Source organism: Mercenaria mercenaria, chromosome 3 (assembly GCF_021730395.1).
Source record: "Mercenaria mercenaria strain notata chromosome 3, MADL_Memer_1, whole genome shotgun sequence".
NCBI classification, from domain to species: domain Eukaryota; kingdom Metazoa; phylum Mollusca; class Bivalvia; order Venerida; family Veneridae; genus Mercenaria; species Mercenaria mercenaria.
Window position 1 is genome coordinate 84,769,709 of NC_069363.1, and position 22,337 is coordinate 84,792,045.

General features: G+C 36.5%; 1 protein-coding gene across 2 annotated transcripts; it reads right to left on the reverse strand.

Annotated features, from left to right (window-relative positions):
- Nucleotides 1–6,976: 6,976 nt before the first annotated feature.
- LOC123524041 (uncharacterized) lies at nucleotides 6,977–14,446 on the reverse strand. Of its 2 annotated transcripts, none has more exons than XM_053539103.1 (3): nucleotides 14,247–14,446; nucleotides 13,167–13,296; nucleotides 6,977–12,437 (listed from the first exon to the last, which is right to left on the reverse strand). In XM_053539103.1, the coding sequence occupies exon 3, from the start codon at nucleotides 11,620–11,622 to the stop codon at nucleotides 9,820–9,822; it is 1,803 nt and encodes a 600-aa protein (XP_053395078.1). In that variant the 5' UTR covers nucleotides 11,623–12,437; nucleotides 13,167–13,296; nucleotides 14,247–14,446; the 3' UTR covers nucleotides 6,977–9,819. The 2 variants fall into 2 exon arrangements, with proteins under 2 accessions (XP_053395078.1, XP_045157850.2); XM_045301915.2 differs by lacking the exon at nucleotides 14,247–14,446 and having other exon boundaries at nucleotides 6,977–9,909; nucleotides 12,250–12,437.
- Nucleotides 14,447–22,337: the final 7,891 nt, after the last annotated feature.

Genomic DNA, 22,337 nt, shown 5'->3' on the forward strand with positions numbered 1-22,337 from the left:
TTACTCTAGTTAAATGTCCAATGTTATAATGAAATGTTATCACATAGATATAACACATGTTTATTTGTGCTATAAAATTTGCAGAATCCCGAGGGATAAGTTGGGACTGAGGCCGTAAGAGCGAGGACACTAGTATCTCAAGGGATTCTGCAAATGCCTCAAGAAACAATAATTATGCGTTAACACTATCATATTTAAGCAAAAGATATGTAATACAGCTAAAATAAATGAAAGTTTTTTGATTAGCGTTAAATGCTTTTTTCTGTGTTTATACAGGTATAAACCACATTGGGACTTCCTGCAAATCAATGAATCGCGCTAGCGATTAAAGGATAATTTGCAAGAAGTCACACTGTGGTTTAAACCTGTATAAACGTACAAAAATAGCATTCAATTCTTATATTTACATTTTACGGTTACCAGTGCTATAAATATAAGTGGTTTGCTTTCCACGAGTATCAGAAACGGTGACAAAGAAAAGCACATTCTCAATGACTCTGAAAATGGGGTTACTTTTTAGTGTGGAGTGTTTGGTTGATGGTGTTGGTTAAATAAGAGATAATGCTGAGAAACATTTTAAATGTTAAAATAAAAATTATCAAAGTATGGAGTATAACAATATCAACAAACACAAGAAACTAACAGTAATTCAAAGTTGGGGAATGTGGTAGGGTGGTGGGGATGACGTGGGAGTGGGATGTCGAGATACAAAGAGGCATTATCAATAAGCACAATAAACTGTATGTGGGATTGATGGGCGGATGGGTGGTGTTTCTGAAGTGAAATCTATCAAGAAACGATTAAAAAACGTTGAATCCAACATAATTCAAAAAGGTGAAATATGCTTAGCAGTTAAGCACTAAATTACAGTAAAATATTTGGTAAACGAACAACATATTTACCAACAATCCACCTGTCAAATACAATTTTGTAGCGACCTGATACTTAAAATATTTCCCAAAAGTTGTCCCTTTAAAATTCCATTGGTTAAGAAATAAAAATAAACAACAGATGAAAACTAGATTAAACCTAGTAATGTGACATTTCAGGACATGATTTCAAATGTATCAAGCAGTTCCTTTGAAAATGGTGATTTTGAACTTGGATTACTTTTCCATTGCAGTAAAATAAATGAATATGATTAAGGTCGACAGACATATATTCAGCCTAAGAAATTGCACTCAGTCTCTATAACTAGATTAGATAGTACAACCAATTACTACTGCTGGGAATTGTCGCTGTTGTGTTTCAAATGAAAAATTGATAAATGCAAACATAGGTTGGGATCGGCCTATTATCAATATCCGATCACTTGAAATCTGTCATTGTTTTAAAAGCATTTATATCATATCTGCACTTCATTGACTTAAACAGGTTCGTCCTGACGAGGTAGCAGACTCTTACGCCGTTAATGGGACTTCACGTCCCCAAGGCGAACATGTGTCCTCGATCTTGATTGAAATCTATACCTCTGGGGATAATACTGTCAAATACTTTTTTCCTATTAAATTTTTCTGAATTGACGATTAAGCGAAAAAGCCGTTTATAATCTTCCGTTATAGTTTCAAGACATCGCTCAATATGCGTTTTTCCCACCTGGCATGCAGAAGGTCTTTGGTCCTACGTAATCTTGACACGGTACAATAACTTTGAGGATTCTATTTCATCACCACTGATAATGAAAGTTGCAACATCCATGAGACATTTACCAAAACAAAACGCCGCAACGAAAGCAATAGCATCAACAACAAAACCTCATCCCAAACAAACACAGAATTAAATCATTTGTGTCTCATATTCAAATTTATATTTCACCTGCTTTATTGATCACCTTGGTGACGAATAATTGTCGTCTGCTGCATGCTAAAAGGAATAAAGTCGCGTGAGACAAGACACAGGAATATCGACTGTTTTAATTAGGTCAGTAATCTCCTTTGATGTGCTTTTTTTCTAGTTGCAGTAGCGGAAATATAAACAATACTGATATCCAATCACAATAACTTCAGACTTAAAAGCTCCTGTTTTATGTGTTTGTTTGAGCTTTCAAGGTTTCCTGTTTCTTTGTCAAAGGCGTTGGACAACACGCACGGCGTTTGGCAGTGCAAAGGTTCTCGTCAATTTGGCATTTTTGGACAACAAAGTAATTTAACGGTGTTGGATAGTCGCATTATTTGGCAGTTGTGGAAACCCAAGAAATTTGGTAGTTGTGACAGTTTTATAGAGGTGGACAGTCCGGTGGGTGTACGTCGACTTGGCAGTTGTGCACAGAAGTGGACAGTCCGTCAGTATTGCAGTGATTTACCTGTCGTAGAAAGCCAGCTAAGTGTGCACTGTAAATGTAAGCCCGGCAATGTGTCAGTGTTGGAGAGGGCGGCCATTTTGAAGAGATCCCAAGCAATCAGCGCAAGTGCCTGTTGAAGGCCCTCTCTAACCCTGCCATTGTTTTAGTAATTATTTCGTATAGCATGAAGGAGCCAGAGCAGTCTTAGAAACAGCTCTTGTTGGAACAGCCATGTCTTGACCTTGCCGTGTATTCCATTCTAATCTATGCGTTTCTATCCATTTTAAAGTTGGCTCTTTACATGTTCGGAATTCCTTTAAGTTTGAATCGAACCACTTTTCACGGGACTTGTCTGGTTTATGCACGATAGAGGAACTATCATCACCTTGAACCTGGAGTTTGAGTTTCTATGGCACTTGTCCCTGCTTGGTGACCATAAGTACCCATTTTTGCTCAGGCAAACATCTCATCAAGCAATGCAATCATCTATTTTGCATGTATGAACAGATTTCTCGTTATTTTAAATCTACACATCGTATCACCGACGGCCTCGCGGACTGAAGGTCGGGGGTTGGGGTGGATGACGGTGGGGCTGGGGAGTGTGGTAAGAGGGAGCAAAAATAATATTAATATTCACTGTACATTTTTTCTGGAAAGAAATAGAATATCACCTCATTCCTAAATAAAATCTTACTAACCTTTAATCTTCAATTTTGTTAATATTATTATATCATTCTGGCGAAAAGAAGACGTTTCGAGGGGCGATGTTCGGCGGGGCGACGTTTGGCGGGGTGACGTTCGGCGGTGCGTCATAACGACGTTTTTGCGAAGCGACCTTTGGCGGGGCAACGTTCAGCGGGGCGACATTGGTCGAGGCGACTTTTCCTTCGGCGATGCGACGTTCGAAAGGGCGTCGTTCATTGGGGCGACATTCATTTGTGCGACAAACGCCGGGGAGACGTTCGGCGGGGTATCGTTTCTTGAGGAGACGTTCGGTGGGGCGACGTTTGGCGGGGCGCAATAACGTATTTCTGTGGGACGACGTTTGATGTTGTGACGCTGCGACAGAACGAATTTACGAAAGGGCACAAATCAGCCACCATTACAAAGCACTATGTTATCAAAATAGAAAACGTGGAAACCGTCAGGCCGCTAAACACGACAAAAATGAAAATGTTGCATGTCGTATAGACCCTATAAAGCCCTATCTTACTACAGGAGTGACACGGTGCAGCCTTCTCGAATCTCCATATTTTTTATCTTATATTAAAGTAATAAGAAACGACGGACTGAAAAACGTGATCTGTGGACTATTAGAAATATTGGCATATTTTGTATTTAGAAAAAAAAGCATGAACTGTGAAGAGTGAGTAATTATAATAGGCTTAGAAAAATAAACAAAACAGACGTATTAATTCAACGTGATGGTCCCTTTTAAATTGAATTCTAGACTTTCCTGGTTTTCAGTTTGCATTTTATTTGTTTAGCTGATTACGTGCTTTGTTGCAGTCGCCAAACACTGGAATTGTGTTATTCAACCTTTCTATTTGCTTTGTCATTTCCGATGCTATGATTAACAGGATATTTGATATTTCTCATATTATAAACCAGAAACATTTCTTGTATGTCACTGAAAAACCATGTAGTAAATTGTTACTCTTTTGTACAGACTATAAGTTCTGGTCTAAAATATTTTTGGTCGATGATATAAGCCTCTTACCGCATGGCTCCTGTGCTATGATATAGTTAGAGCGCACAAGCGCAGTAGGTTGGTAACCAAGTACTAACCTGACTTTCGAAAGACCGGTAGTGACATTTCAAATTCACGATTACGCGATTTCTTTCTCGATTTTCTTCACAGTTTCACGATTTCTCGGTTTTACTTCATGATTTCACAATTTCTCGATTTATCGATTTTACTTCGCAATTTCACAATTTCACGATTTTACTTCTGAATTTCACGATTTCACTTCACAGTTTCACGATTTCTCGATTTTACTTCGCAATTTTACGATTTCACGATTTTAATCCGCAATTTCACGATTTCTTGATTTCACAATTTTAATTCACAATTTCACGATTTCACGGAAAATAGAGAAATTGTGAAGTCGTGAAATAAAATCGAGAAAACGTGAAATTGTCAAGTAAAATAGAGAAATCGTGAAATTGTGAAGTAAAATCGAAAAATCGTGAAATTGGGAAGTCGTGAAATTGTGAAGTAAAATCGTGAAATAGTGAAAGCGAGAAATCGTGAAATACCAACCTGCGCTCATGCTTTGCAAGCGACTTACACACAATACATGTATACACAATCATTTTTTTTCTTCCAAGCAATTACCTCGATAAGTACGCTGAAACATTCTTTTCATTCTTTTCATAATTTTTCTTTTTTCAAACGACAAATAAGTAGAGAAAATGGTGTTAATACAGAGGAACATTGACGAAAAAAAGTGTTGAAAATTTACTTCTCTTTTTGTAGTTCTTGTAAAGGCCACATTGGTTTATTTCTTTAATGTAAGTGCACTTGCTTAGCTTAGAAAGTAGAGCACAAAAATTTGCATCAAGAGGTCACGACTTCAATACTCATGATTGCTGTATTCTCCTGAACACGTGACAGAGTCCCCAACATTCGAGTCATATGGAGTTGTTAGTTACTCTTTTGTTGGGTTTAACGTCACATCAACACATTTATAAGTCATGTGGCGGCTTTCCGGCTTTCAATGGTAGAGAAAAATACCCAGACATCCCCCTGGGCATTATTTCATCACGGGCTGGCATCTTGGTAGAACCATCGACTTTCCGTAAGCCAGCCAAACCCCTTATTTCTGCTCTTCTTGTCTTGTCTTGAACGTGTGCTCACGTATGAGATATCACTTCGATATTTTCACAACACCATATTTCATCATTTTGTCCGGTTAAAACATCGTCTACGTCATAAATCATGAAAATATGGAAGGTCTATTTAAATTACGAATTAACATTGGGTATAACAGAATACGTGTCTCTCAAACTGATGCCATACAACCTAAATAAAAATGTTACCAATAGCCCTTATTAGGTTTCTTACCTTTATAATGGAACGCTAATGTTAACAAAAGAGTTTAATTCAATATAACTTATGTGGGATAATGATTAATTCTATCCACGGAAAAATGTATCGTCAGTACAGGTAAGTATTTTTATTTTTGGGGTGCCAGTTCAAAATCAAACAGCGTCGAAGTATAGTTTTGTATTCTATTGTATGAGTTTTAATATTTAACACTGTGTTATGTGAATTCATTCATTCTTATAAAAGATATACATATAATGAAATTGTATGAAAGTCTGTTGCGTATATCAATATATTTTTCAAATATCTTATATAAATATTGTATAGAATACACAACAGAATGTTGTATATACATGTAAACAAAATAAGTAATAATTGCATCTAATGCTTTGCCTAAAACAATTGTGCTTGTCATTGTAATTGGGGACTATGGCTCCAGAAATTCACTGACACAGCTGATAAGCATCATAGATGGTACATGGGGGCCTCCGTGGCCGAGTGGTTAAGGCATCTGACTTCATATCACTTGCCCCTCATTGATGTAGGTTCGAGCCTCACTCGGAGCGTTGAATTCTTCATGTGAGGAAGCTATCCAGCTGGCTTACGGAAGGTCAGTGGTTCTACCCAGGTACCCGCCCGTGATAAAATAATGTACGGAGAGGCACCTGGGGTCTTCCTCCACCATCAAAGCTGGAAAGTCGCTATATGACATATAATTGTGTCGGTGCGACGTTAAACCCAACAAAAACAAATAGATGGTATTTTGCAACTTCATTGAGATTCACTATGCACGACAATAATAACAATTTACCAAATAATACTAAAATTATCAAATCAATATAATTATTCATCTATTTTAGTAATTGTTAAAAAAAGCTTCGTCGAAGTATTGAGACCAGTCCGCCTGAGTGAACCAGTATACCATGGTAGGCAGTTTCTGATATTTAAGGTAAATTGGGCTAACAAAATATTGAGAAATATGTTTCTTCGTAATTTGATTTTGTTAAGGACATATAAAAAGGTGAATTGGCATATATTAATAGTTTTGTTTTGTTTTACATAAATTCAATGTACTGCCAAGAAAAGAGAAAGAAAATTCAACTAAAAAACCTTTATTTGATGAATTTTCAGCATCTGACATGCCTTAACCATAAGAACAGCCGGGCTATAAATTTAGTCAGGGTTGTTTTTTTTCCGACCATCTGTAATGAATGTGTAATAATAATTACGCGGTCATCCAAAGTTTTAGAGGAAATGTCAGTATGAGTTTTATTGGTTTGATGTAAACTGAATTATATGTGCGATTTTTAACATAAATAAAACTGCCAACCGTTATAGATGGATTTGTAGAATGAAGCAGTCTGGATTCTTAGCCAGAAATGAATAATGCTTCACAGATTTTTAATAGATAAATCATATTATATCACTTAATAAATAAAAATATAAATGTACCACCGAGTGTTTCAGACATGTTTTATTGTATATCTAAGCAGAGAAAAACGGTAACAAACCTCAGTCTACGTTTCACTACTGAATCAGAGACATGCAGGAGGCTTGTCTGGCTACCGACTAGATAATCTTTTTTATATTTACGCTCCCCTGCCGATGCAGTTCATTTATGTCACAATAAAGACACAAGATAAACGTGGATTGAAAATGTCTGACATCTAACCAATGTCAGACGTTTTATTAGAAAGTAATATTATTTAGTTATCAAAACGTAGTACAGAATTAGTTATATGGCTATAAAATTGTGACATAAAGTAGGACAAAGCAAAGTCCAATGCATTGACTAGATATAACAGATCAACAAAAGAAAGCATAACTATAATAAGACATTGTGACTAGAAAACTTGTTTAGCGACATTTTCAAAACAAAACGTAATAGCAGAGCAAGGTGGGTGGTGGGGTGGTATGTGGAAAAACAAAATAAAATAAGAAAAACTTCTCTGTATTTTTTCCGATGTTTTCCGCTCAAAACGAGGCTAAAGATAATGAAAGGGGGAAAAGGTCCGAAAAGGATAAGTAACAACAATAACGTGATAAGACCCCTATGCACTGCTATTATGGACACATGTAAAAATTAGTAGCTAAAAGGCAAATATAAACAACTTTATATCATTTCAATCTATAAAGTATGGTTTTATATTTACGCTCCCCTGCCGATGCAGTTCATTTATGTCACAATAAAGACACAAGATAAACGTGGATTGAAAATGTCTGACATCTAACCAATGTCAGACGTTTTATTAGAAAGTAATATTATTTAGTTATCAAAACGTAGTACAGAATTAGTTATATGGCTATAAAATTGTGACATAAAGTAGGACAAAGCAAAGTCCTAAACCAGTCCAACCAAAGAGGCAGTGGAGCGCAAACTTATAAGGCGTAACAAAATAAGGTATATGAACATAGTCTAGTAAAAACTTTGTGGGTATGTACAAACTGTTATATTTACAAAGCAGAACTACCTTATACGTAAAATTTGTAAATCGACAACCACATGCCCATGCCGACCAAAAAGTGGTGATGTAAACAATGATATTATACGCCTGTTTAAAAGTATGCTAATAATATTATAACAGTGTCAGCTTAAGATTACAAGGTAAAGGAAAAAAGGTTGATTAGGAACATAAACACATCTAAGAACATACAAGGACCGAAGTATTTCGACAGTAAGTGTATGTAAAATAGTTAAATGACCAGAAAAAAGCATGATAATTAGCTGAGCATATCTGCTGTATATTGCACTAATAAATGTAATGGTTGACACATTATCTTTTTTAAAAGATCTTACGACAACTGATGTGTAGTAAAATAGAAATCATAAAAGTACTAACAAAAATGAATAAAAATAACAAAAATGTAGACACACACCCAATGTCTACTGAACAGAGAGTAAATGGTAGACAGAATAGTACACACATAAATGTACATGTAAGTGTAAAAGTGTAGACACACCCCAATGTTTACACTGAGTTGGATGGTTATAATGTAAAAACATCTCACGGTTTATATTATGCTTGTCAGAATGTAGACACACCCCAATGTCTACACTGTTTATGTTCAATATTACATACATAAAATGAGTTGTAAACAACGTTTACAGCTTACACAGTTCAGTGTTTACACTAAGCAAGATAAAACGTAGACACACCCCAATGTCTACAAGGTTTATGTTCAATATTACATACATAAAATGAGTTGTAAACAACGTTTATAGCTTACACAGTTCAATGTTTACACTAAGCAAGATAAAACGTAGACACACCCCAATGTCTACAATGTTTATGTTTAACAGTATTTACAAAACTAAACAGGCAACAGTGTTAAATTTCCAAAACTAATATTTACACTTTGTAAGATAGATTGTAGACACACCCCAATGTCTACACTGTTTTACTTTATGTTAAGTATTAGCCACATATCAAAACAGTTTACAGTTCCTATGTATATATGGTAAAGTTCCTGTGAGCAACGGATATCTAAAACGTCAGGGCTTGCTTATTCTGTTTTAAAAATTTGCAGAACTAGAAAACATATTCCAATGTCTTTTATTATGCATATCATTCTGACTTCCTAGAAGGACACTTAGATGCCATTTTTAAATTTGGTATTCTGATATAACGTCTGAAAGCATGAGATTTCCAACGGCCCATTTTCATAACTTCGGCCTCAGGGATACCAGATACGATTGCCTGGGTACAACCCCCTATTCTGAAGCTATGGAGTTTGTACAGTTTAGTTGATAACTTGGAGAATGTTAGCAATTCGTTGAAAACACTGCGAAAACGTGCCAGCGTAATTGGTTCATTTGTTGAGGAGATAAAGAGAGGACCATCTGAGTAACCTCTCAGGGACAGGTATGATTTCAAGGAAGCTACTGGGCAAGAACGTTTTTGTGGAGGGATAATTATGTTAACAGGTTTGTCAGACTTTCTCATTTTATGGCAGTGAAGTTGTAATTTAATTGATGGCGATACCATTGCAACATGGCCAAACTGTACGACATTCCCACAGTTGCTCAGTTTAGAAGGGAGGAGTTCTCCCATCCTGAAAAATCCATGGAAAGTGACAAGAATTATGGCCCGGTATAGGACCCGTAGAAATCTGTTTGTCCTAAAAATATGCTTTGTTGCGTTTAATAACAGGTCTACCTGTTTCTTGAGAAGGGGAAGACGTGAATCTTTCTGGTAACGTGATTTACGACAGCCAAGTATCATGCGGCGTATAATGAATGTGTTACAAGGGTCATCAAAACCAGAAACTAGGTGAAAGTAGGTTATCGCAGAAAGATGACTGCTAATAGTCGAAGGGGCAAACTGTAAGGAGTGTAAGTGAGCTATAGACAAAGATACAACGTCTGACGTTGCTGGAAAGCAGCTTGAAGAACTGTGATTGTTTTTCACAAAATTCGAGAAGCGTTCCCAAAACCGTTCATAAGTTTTTCTAGTAGTGGCGGCTAAGGAAGAGGCTATTAACTGTTCCCTCACTTTAGTAACATCAATGGTGACATTTCTAGAGGTATTGCTGTTGGGTCCTTGTCCAGGAAAGGTGCAAGGCTTAAAGCTTCGTCTACCTGAAAGCGGGAAAGTTTGTCACAAATAGTGTTCTTGGAAGTAGGTATGTGGGATGACTGAAAACAGAAGTTGCATTCTAAAGCCTTTAGAACTATGATGCGGATCAGTTTCATCATAGTAGAATCCTTAGAAGTCTGTTTATTGAGGCAATATACCACTGCCAGGTTATCACACACAAAACATACATTCTTATTCTCCCATTGGTGACCAAAAAGGAAAACAGCTAGAGCTATTGGGTACAGTTCTAAAATGTTTATGTGGTGCCCTTTAACTTCATTGGGGAAGGCTCCAAAGGTCCATGATGTTAAATGAGTGCAAGCAAAACCTTTTGTACTTGCGGCATCTGAGTGAAGTTTCAAAGTGACCGAAGAGACAAATCTGTCATTTGTTAAAAGTGTGCAGCCATTGTATTTTTGCAGGAATGTATACCAGAGATCTAGGTCTGCACGACTGTCTTTAGTTAGCTTAATGTAGTGGTAACCCTTGGTTTTGCCAACAGTGAGGTCATGTAGTCTACGAAGGAAACATCGACCAGGCTTGATTACCTTGCACGCAAAATTAAGATGGCCTATAACAGACTGCAACTGCTTTAAGGTAACTTTTCGTTTCTTTTTACAACTGAAAAGGATCTGTTGCAGTGTAGTAACTTTTTCGTCAGGGAGACTTGCCATAAGAGTGGAGGTATCAATGTGTATACCATGTACTACTATTTGAGTAGTCGGCATCACAGTCTTATCGTGTTTGATAGGAATACCAATATCACTTGCTAAGCTTATAAAGGCATCAAGGGCTATTTTGCATTCTGACGAGTCCGGAGCCCCTACAAAAATGAAGTCATCTATGATATGCGAGACTTTGGAAACATTGCATTTGTTCTGTAAGATCCATTGAATACTTTGTGCTAAGGATTCAAATATAGCTACCGAAGAGGAAGCTCCCATAGGTAAAACTGTGTCAAAGTAGTAACGGCCTTGGAAGGTAAATCCAAGCTTATTGTAATCTAAAGGTGTGATAGGGACAATACGAAAAGCTTCTTCAATATCAACCTTAGAGACCAGGGAATTTCTCCCAGATTGCAGGACCAATGCAGAAACGTGATCAAAGGTTTCTAATGTTACTGTAGAATTTTCCTTCGGTATCATAGAGTTTACGGAAGGTAAGCTTCTTGAGAAGGATAGGTCATGAATGAGACGGTAACTGTTCGGTGTCTTTTTTGGTACAACACCAAGAGGACTACAGACAAAATTTGGTAAGGGAGGGGACAGGTATGGCCCTTTGATACGTTTATCAGTAATTTCTTTGCTTAGCTTATCTTGAACAAAGGAAATGTGTTCTAAAGTAGAACGGTGATTTGATGCAGTTCTTGGTGGGATGGAACCTACAGTGCCCAATGGGAAACCAGCAGTGAAACCTGTTACCAGTTTAGAGGTTTTACCTCTGTCGTAACCTGAAAGATACCAAGCCAAACGCTTAGCAGATATTGGGGTAGGTAGCAGAAAGTCAGTTTTTGGAGGGATGTTTCGAAGATTCTGTTGGCTTACGCTGGCTAGCTGGTCTGTTACATTTGGAGGCACCATGGGTTGGTCCTTCACAGTTGGCACATTGATGGAGGACATTACACTTTTGTTTAGGGCAGGAACTGAGACGCTGGTAGTCCCAGCAGTAACCTTTGCGGAACATGATATGTGGTGGAAGCTTGAAGGCGGAGCCATACAAGTTGTTGTTTTGGTTGTTGTTGTTGTTGTAGGAACGAAAGGAAGAGGTCTGGGCTATACAGCAATACAAGTATGTTTCTGTATGTATTTTACCCCATGGGACTGGAGACACAGCACGCAGCTGACGAAATTTTTCATCATATAGCTGCCAATGTCTAGTGTGGTTGGCCAGATTTTGAATCAAGGTCATATACTGGAACAGTTGGGAGCTTTCATCTTGGTACTTAGTGCAGTATACATCTGCGTAAATCTGAAAGGCCCTACACCACGTTAGAATATTTGAGATTTGTTTAGGTGCGGATTTCTGCACAGATGTAACCATTTCTGATTTTGTTTTCTTAATGGTAGTTGTTTCAGAAATGGAATTTTTGTAATATAAGTGGGATAGATCAATATATTGCATGTTAAAAATTTTTTCCTTTAATTTTTTATCCACAGGGGAGTGTACTGCCGAGAAAGTTCCTAGGTCTACGGACTCCCCGGAGTGGCCACCCGGAGCGCAAGGACCTGTGAAGTCATCCTCCAACTCCGAGTCAGACCCCTCCGATGACTCACCCGAGCTAGAGGCAGTATCCTCACCTGACAGATTTACATTTGTATTGTCGTCTTGATCTACATATGTACCATCTTCTCTTTGTGTTTGCACATCCTCGTCATCAGTCTCCTGCTTGTTTATAAGATCTTTTAGTTCCTGCATTGTGTTTTTGTCTTTTGCAAGGGCAGTTGCTATAAGTCTAGCCATACGGCTATCTGCGTCTTTTGGTTTCCGGCGTTTTCCACCTTTTGCCTCTGAGGGCCTTATTTTAGGCATCCTGTAATGTTTACAATGAATATATAGCAAGGTGCTATGCCAAGGAATTCAAATTGAATATAATTTTGAAGATATATAGAACAGATATTATTGATACACCCAATATCAACAACTGTTAGGAAATAAAGTTAAATAAAAGTGTCATATAGAAATTAAATTATGAAATTTCAAGTAAACTGACGCCATATGAGGCGCATCATAAGGAGTTATTGAACTCTTCAAAAAACATGTCCATAAAAGCAACCCAATGGAGTAAAAACCTCAAGGGTTTAGCTATTGCTTTGATATAGGCTTTGGTGAAGCAAAACAGTACAAGTTCAAGTGCGAAAATGCGTTAAACTGGTATCCGCACAACTTCTACTAAAAGGATGTCGTTTTAATACAGGTATAACTTCAAGTGTAAAAATGTACAAAGGCGCAAGCCGCACAAAGGAACGCACAAAGACATATATATATGTGTATAAGGTGCACAAAGGTGCAAGCCGCACAAAGGCGTAAGTGTTTTTAAAAGCACATAATTGTGCAAGCCGCACAAAGGCGTAAGTGTATAAAAAACGCATAATTGCGCAAGCCGCACAAAGGCGTAACTGTATAAAAAGCGCATAATTGCGCAAGCCGCACAAAGGCGTAACTGTATAAAAAGCACACAAAGGCGCAAGCCGCACAAATGCGTAAGTAGTAAATTAACTGCACAAAGGCAATAAGTGTATATAGTCAAACATCATACAACCTTTTTCTTATCTTTCCAAAATATTTCTTTGTATTTCTAAAGAACCAGGACTAAACAACTGTATTCTTCCTGTTTCCCCAATGTAGATTACCAGATTTGTAGTTCGAGTTTGTAGTTTGATACAAAATATCTGAAATGTACAGTAAACATGAATAATCAAACATATAAAAATAACATATATTGACATAATGTACATGAATATACAAGGTATTGAATAATACAACACTCTTACAGGTGGTTTTCAGCAAACAAGAGTGCACCCCTAACTGAGCTGTAATATCGTGGCATACCACGAACACTGTCTACGTGGATGCCATCTTGAGCCACATATTCTGCAAGAAAACGTCTATTGTAGTTGTTCCCGGAATGTGACCAAAAAATTAAAGAGGGATCTCCAGAACATACTTCCTGGAGCAGGGCATTAGTCTGAGACACCTTGCAGTTGAAATTTTCAGCATTTTTTCTTGGCAGTATTTCTGAAAAAACAATAATTCTACACCCATACTCAAGTAGCTTGTACGCCAATTCAGTCATGCTCTGTACCAATTTGGATGGTTCCACAGCTGGATCACACAGGTCGTTGCTGCCAATATCTAAAAGTGTTATTTGAATATTTAAAGCAGATGCCAAATACGTTTCGGGCCAGATGGACTTCTGATGACAAGTGTCAATGACATTCCCTCCACTTATTCCATGCCAGAATATCTGCAACCTGTTGGAATCTAGATTCATATTTATCTGTTGATTTTCAACACACCATCTCTGTAGCCTTCGAGTGAATGAATGACCTAGTATAAGAATGTTAATGGGAAATGGCATAGTTAATATTTAAAGTGACAATCGTAAAGTATTGGCAGTAGAAAGAACAATGGAATGTGGCTACAACCCACGCTATAAAGTAGGTCAAAAACGTGTTTCTTTGTTCCTTCTTTGTTCTATCCGAATTTTAAGTTTATCCGTAGTTCGTACGTAAATTACTCAGTCAAATCAAAGTTAGATATATGATTAAGAAAAAACTGCTAAAATTATCGATTATCGGAAGAATATGTAGCTGAAAAAACAAAATAAAATAAGAAAAACTTCTCTGTATTTTTTCCGATGTTTTCCGCTCAAAACGAGGCTAAAGATAATGAAAGGGGGAAAAGGTCCGAAAAGGATAAGTAACAACAATAACGTGATAAGACCCCTATGCACTGCTATTATGGACACATGTAAAAATTAGTAGCTAAAAGGCAAATATAAACAACTTTATATCATTTCAATCTATAAAGTATGGTTTTTTTTAGAAAGAATAATTATGTTATATATTCTGACTTCACCAGTCTTGGCTCTGATTATCTAGTGTGTTTTGAGAAGACAAGGGACATAATTATACAAAATGTGAATAACCTCAGGAGTTATCTCCTGTTAACAAAACACAGGGTTTGAACACAGGCTAGCAGGAGGCTTGCAATTGCTAGTCTAGTAAATCCAGCTTCCACCAGGTACTCCAGCTGCTCCCGGGCTATATCGTAGAGTGACCTGCCCCGTGGCTGCAAAGAAACCATGCACTTGAGGTTGTAGTGCCCTGAAAATTTGAATGAGAAGAATTAATTTTCATCAAGTACTATACAACACGAGACTATTGATCTTCTTTCACAAATGTCAATTTATAAGAAAATATGAAATTTTCTAAAGTGGTTATTGTGGAGACTTTGGTAAATTTCCTCCCTCATGTGGTTTCTCTATCCCTTCTTCGTTATTTGCCTTCATGTGCATGTACATGTATGTAGGGATAATGCATGTTTTTTGTATATAGCATCTGCAAATCATGAGGGGTTATGGTTCTTTGGTTAGGGCGAGGCACAAACATACCCAGGGGGGTTCTGCAGATGCTGTTACTGGTAAAAAAACATGAATTCAAGCTATTCTGGCATAAGACGTGTTCAAAACTAAATTTGATTCATACATTATTCTCATTATACTCATTACACCCCCGCCCCATTCCCAAGTTATAACCAACACAGATATATCAATCGGTTCCCTTAGTGTGAAAGATTCGTATTTTATATATTACAGCATGCACAATGCAATCATTTTTCAGTTGATAGATAAAACTATAGACTAGCCACTAGACTGATAATAAAGAATTTGTCTCAAAATTTCAACTTTTGTTATTTCAACTTTTGTATTTTTTCTCTTATTTTACGTGATAGTGATCGACAAGTGCAAGTCTATTTTAGAGATTTTTGTAGAGAACAAGCTGTAATATTAGACTAGCGGGTAAATACAAATACATGGCATTTATATAGCGCAAAAATGATAAAATATTCTATTGCGCTTTACAATTACATAACACACATTTAAAACATATACATTTAAAATATGAACAGGATTCTAGAACTTAGATTTAGACATATATAAATACTATTTTATACCACTATTGATATTTTGTATTTTAACAAAAGTACACTTATTGTTCATGAAACTGACTAAACAAATGTGTTTTCAGTTTTGATCTAAAGCTGGCTTCAGACTGAATGTCTTTCAGATAGCTAGGTAGATCGTTCCACCATTTGGGACCAACGACGGCCATAGATCTGTCTGCTAATTTTGTTCGCCGTCTAGGGATGTTAAAGTTAGTGTCACTTTGTGAGCGTAGTCTGTACCGTTGTCGAGTAGGTACAAACATTTCCCTCAGATATACTGGAGCTGTACCATTGTTGACACGGATGACTATTACTAGGACTTTGAACATGACTCTAGCCTTAACTGGAAGCCAGTGTAATTCTTTCAGAAGTCCAGCACTTGGTTGTTCATAGGAAGCATTCATGACTACTCTAGCGGCATGATTTTGGACTCGATGTAGTTTGTTGATTTGGTAGGCTGGAATTTCGGTAAATAAACTGTTGCAGAAGTCAATGTGAGAATGAACCAATCCATGCACTAATGATTCAGTTGACTTTTGTGTGAGATGTTTTTGTATAGCTCTAATACCCCCTTCACATCTACGATTTTTCTTACGATTTGTGACGGATTGCACAAAATCGTAAAAGTTCACCGATTCCCCACATTTACGAGCTATTTAAGAGCTGTTTACGATCAAATTGCGATTTATTCCGAGTTACTGTGAAATCATTAATGTTCGTGGGGGACTAATTTTCGTGGATTTCGTGGTTGAGTCAATCCACGAAATTTAATCCCAACGAACACATAAAATTCCCACTCATTTTATGTTCAGAAGTTGAAATCCACGAATTTTCGTCCCTACGAAATTGCTGTTTTGACCAAAACCACGAAATTTCATGCCCACGAAATTAAATGATTTCACAGTATTACGATGCATTTACGGCTAAAATTACCGATTTGTTCCGAGTAATTACGGATCAATACGATCGTTTTATGAGCTAGTTACGAGTTATTTACGAGCTGTTGCGAGTGAATTACGGAATATCATGATTCACCAAAGGCTTTACGAGTACATTACGATTTGTTTACGAGTTAGTACGAGTAGTTGCGTGTTAGATACGAGTATTTACGAATATCATGTTTTTGCAATTTAAATTTGCACGAAGGCGAGCGTGCTCTCCTCTTCTTGCTGACTAACTTCTTTTTAGGTGGCATTGTTGCAGATATGATTGAGTTCTCACTCCTTTGACGTATTGACAGCAACTGAAAGGCACTGTTCGATTTGGCAGCTTTTATACCTCTCATAAATCGTAAAGCATACGTACGTACTCGTAAAGTACTCGTAAAGTGCCCGTAACAAATCGTAAACCCCTCATACCGCATCGTGAAAGAAATCTTAAGAACTCGTAAGAACTCGTAAACACATCGTATTTAATCGTAAAACAAAGTCTTTACGATACATTTACGAGCGCTTGCGAGTGGTTTACGTGTTGTTTACGATACTTACGACTTGTTACGAGCTCTTTACGAGCTATTCACCGATAATTCAAATCGCGGACGATCGTTAGAAATTTTTGACATGTCAAAAATATTACCTCAACGTTCACGATTGCTTGCGATCGTCTGCGAGTAGTGCCGAGCTATTTACGACTACCGACGAGCTATTTACGATTGCGTGCGACTGCCTACGAGTTGGCAAATCGTAAGAAAAAATCGTAGATGCGAAGGGGGTATAAGGTTTCGTAACTGCACATGAGCTATCTGACACTTTTTATGGATGTGATGGTCAAAGTTGAGTGTATTGGTCATGGTTACACCCAGGTCTCTGACATGATCGACGCATTTTACGTCACACCCACCAATTTCGCTAACTGTTGTCTGGTTCCATACATAATTATATGTTTATAGTTTTAGACTGATTCATTTTCAGTTTGAAGGTTGTCATCCATTTTATGATTTCATTGAGACAACTGTCAAATTGTTGAAGAACAGTTGTCTCATTTTCAGAATTTTCCGCTTGAATTTTTAACGCAATCTTGTGGTCATCCGCGTATCCACAGAGATCGGCTGGATATTTCTGCACCACTCGGTTGAGAACCGATATATACAGGTAAAGATCACCGGTCCGGCACAAGAACCCTGCGGGACACCAAACCTCAGTGGCTCCATGTCAGATGCTGACTGCTCGACTAAGACTTTCATTGTTTTGTTCGTGAGATAAGATTCTATCCATTTCAAGGGAGTGCCATGTATACCAGATTTGAATCAGTATCGGGATATTGATGGTATCGAACGCTGCACTCAAGTTGATCATGACCACGATTGTTATTTGATTTTATCTATGGTTTCCAAAAGATCATTATACATTTTGACCATTACTGTTTCAACCCTGTGATATTTTCTATAGGCACTTTGGTAAGCTGGGAGGAGATTGTTAGCTTCAATATTCTTATTGATTTGGTTTAGTGCAGCTTTTTCAAGTATTTTGGAGAGGAATGTTAAATTTGACACTGGGCGATAGTTTTGCAGTTCAAGTGGGAGACCTTTCTTCTTCAACAAAGGTTTTATCACAGCACTTTTCCACTCCTCAGGGAACACACCAGATAGCAGTGATTGATTTACAATTTCTGTCACAACGGGAGCAATTAAGTTGTGAAAAATGCACCTTAAATTTTTAGTTGGATTCACATCAAGTTCACATGTTGTAGATTTTGATGCATATACAAGTTTCAAATTATCATTCTCGGAAAGTGGTTTGAACGCAGTAAATGTATTCATAATCACAGGTGGATTCGAGTAGGAAGAATTACCATTGCTAGGTGTTTCAATTGGTATATAGTCAAGATCATTTCTCAACTTGATTATTTTATCGGCAAAGTGTCGTAGGAAGTCATTTGGCAAAGATACTGCACTTGTGTATAATGGGAGCGGATTGTCCTTCTACCTTCCCAGTAAATCTGATGTAACAGCATATAGCTTTTTGATGTTTCCTTCTCGGCTTCTCCAATCTTGTTCTGGTAGCACTCATCCTTGGCCCTAGAAAGTTCAGCACTATATATGTTTCTTACACCACTTTATACTTTCTTTGACAGGTCAGATTTGTCATTCATAAAGATTTTCTCTATTGATCGTTTGTACTGTTTCAGCTGTTTTAGGTATCCCGAATACCAAGGAACTGTCGGTCTACAGAGAATTGTTCTTTCTTTTAGAGGGGTATGTTTCTAAACAATGTCTGACGTGATTCTTGTGAATTCAGACACAAGATCATTGACATAGGACGAGTGTTCACTACAATGCTGTTTAATTGTCCGAATTCTGCTTGTAATATGTCACTGGATACAGATTACAAGTATAGACTGGCTACATTCACAATTTAAAAAAAGAAATTAAAAAAAATATGTCATAGTCTAGGAGCTAGTCTAATAAAACTACATTTTGGCAAATGCCGTAACAGTATAAATGCCTGGAAAGTATGCGGGTTGACCTTGCAGATAAAGGTTACAATGTGCTCTCTGCGTGTACTTGTAAGATTAGCGAACATTGTTTTAACACCTTTAATCACATTATCATCAGATGCGTAACCTTTATCGAAAGGGTCTTTGACATATCACTGGTTATGTACGCTTTTGATTTTGTAGAGGAAAATTCGTCCAATTCTTTTTTTAAAATAATGTAAAGACAAAGGTATTGTGTCAGCAATAACAGATAACCCTAACATAAGTACATGTAGACCGAGTAAAAGATACCGGTACTTAAAGTTTTATGATAATTTTATTTTACTTTGTCCTTGCTTATCAGACAATCAGTCCCTCTTAACCTTACAGATAGAAAACTTTTATTTCCCTATATGGAAGGATTGTTGTTATGTCAATGGAAAGTCTTGATGCTGTTGAGTTTGATTTGCCTGGCGATGCTTTTGTCACGTCGGTGGCGTGGGCGCCGCCAGGTAAATGATAAAATGTTTTTATCATGTATTACTATTTAGATATTCCACAACCGATTGTCCATACCCATAATATATATTGTTTTTCTATAATAATTATTTGCTCACATGTTATTGCAGAATACTTGTATTTTGTAATCTGTGTCTTCAAAAAAAAAGAAAATGTTCTGTTCTGTTCTGTTCTGATAATCAACAATATGAATACATTCGTGTTCTATAGACCTTTTTACACCGAGTTATATCCTTAGCAACGGGAAACAATTTTCGTGCATGCGCACTCTACATAAGTCAAAAAGACATGACTGCACAATATCAATTAATTACGTAAGAGTTATAAGTTGTATTTCAATCTATTCGATCAATAATGAGTTTGTTTTGTAGTAAATATCCACTGAAAGACAAAGGAAAATATATGTAGATCTTTGCAAACCCACAGCTGATATATTTTAACTAATGCGCATTATCTTTGATGATTTTGGATTAATAAACATTTTTTTCAGCAATGTTGTTCTCGACAAATTCAGGTTAAGAAAAATGAAAATAAAAATGGTATTTTCCATGAATTAATATAGTTATAATAAAGTTTTTGTTCTATTTCCTAACATGATCTCACATAACTTACCATCTGTTTACATTGTTGGTTGTGGGTTTATCCCTCTACCAAAGTTATAAGTGTATTTCTGACAATCATATAGCTTCTTTATTTGATTCCAAATCACATCCAAAGATGTTCATGTGCTACACAAAGTAGTCCCATTCATGAATAATGCGGATGGATTATCAATGATCATGCAGTTCTTATTCAACCTCTAACCATTCACACTGACCATTCAGATTATACAAGATCTATCAATGATAAGGTATTCCATCCCACGATTACATCACTGACTTTCAGCTAGCAACTTAGAGAAGTTTATGTATGGTCAGGCAATCAGAGTTAATCCTAGATATGAGGCGCATTTGTATTTGTTTCTTATACATGTATATTTATAAATTGGCATTTAAACAGAAAATAAATCTAGCAAAACCCGCAACCACCAGACATCTCAAGGCTTTGATTTTTGTATGGGACCGGAATTTTTTATTTTTAATAACTTTTTCGTTTATTTAAGGATTTTAAAATTTCAAAAAGTTTTGAAATGCTTACGATTTTCATATTTTCTTATGCAATTATCTTTTTTAAAGGAGTTCATCACAATATTTTGTGCGCAGCTCAATCGCGCAGCAAGCGATATCCACTGTAAAGTTCAGAATTCGCCGCCGAAAGTGCATAATTGTCGGATATGAGGGCACTCGCGCAAAATATATCGTATGTACTGACAATATAGGTCGTGCATCCATATTTTACCTTTAAAAGTGATGGTGTTTTATTGGAGGAGTAGTTGTAGGAAGTGCTCGAATCGAATACATTGTGGACAGCCAATTTGAAAGTAAACTATTTCGTCCAGTAATGATGCAGCCGACTCCAAGTCAAATAAAATTCCAGAAAATCTTAAAGTAGATATATCTCCTTCAAGTTCAAATGTGACTTCCTAAAAATGTTGTTATACTTTTTGTGCCCCATCCCGAATTTCACGTAGTAAGACCAGAGTTATGGCCCCTGATAGTCAAATTGTACATAAAGGGTATAAACATTTGTGTCGCATGTACCTCAAAATTATATGCGCCAAGAGTCATGAAACCACACAAGAATTAAATTCAGAATGCGAAATTGTGCACCAGTGCTTTTATTTGAGGTTTCACTCAATAAAAACAGATTTATGCCCCTTGACGTGGTCAAATATATACGTAAATGGGATGTGAAAGCTTGTGTAGCACGTATCTCAAAAAGTATTTGATCTAGAGGCTTGCAACCTTAAAGGAGCATTATCCGCATTTGAGTAAGAATATTGGTTAAGGAACTGGTAATAACATTGTGCAATTTGTTTTGTAAGAAAAAAAAATGTTCATAATTTTTAGGTGGGTGGGGTAATGAAAAAATACTTTTGTGGGTAGAGTGAATTTTTTTTAATTTTTCTTGAAAACAAGCACGGGTTGATATTATTTTTTTGGTTTAGATTTTTTTGTCTTAGTTCTAGCTTACATAATATAAAATTTGGAAAAAATCTGTCCGCTAGATTTTTCATATCATTAAGAAAACCTTCGTGTTTTTCTCAGTTTCAGATACTTTCGACATCTGTCAAGAGTAATTTTTCTGAGTTATTATATCTATATGTTGACATTTTATGCATAGTTATAGTGGTGTTATTAATTCGGATGCATAAAAAGTAACATCAGAATGAAACTTCGAATAGATAATTGTTTGCAGTAGTTTTATTATAACATGTATGTACTGTTTCTTCAGACAAAAATACCGATTTGGTGTTCTTAATAAACTTTGAATATTAAAAAAAGAAGCACGGGTACCTATTAGTTTTATTTTTTATTTTAACTTGTCATACATCAATCTATAAATATGCAAAGTTACAAAAAATTCTGTCCGCTAGAAATAATTGTGAAAAACACCTTTAAATGAATTACCATTTTAAATGACATATGATTGTAATAGCGGCGTAGCGATGTTCAAAACTTTTAGAAAAACAAGTTAAGCGTTCATAATTAATCCATTTTACTTCGAAATAATAATCAAAAGTTATTAATTAACTGCTTGTTTTATAACCTTTCCATTGATAAAAAAATTATTGATATAATTTGTCTTTTAAGGAAGTTTAAGCCGTTAGAAAAACATCACTGTTTACAAAAAAAACCCAAAAAACATGGACGCTCGGCGTCTGCCTACCCGATCTCTTATCAGTGCTAAAAATAGAAAATACAACGGATTTGTATATAAACACGATCTC

Excerpts from the sequence above, each read along its gene's own strand:
- LOC123524041 (XM_053539103.1), bottom strand. The coding sequence starts at position 11,622 with ATGGCTCCGCCTTCAAGCTTCCACCACATATCATGTTCCGCAAAGGTT.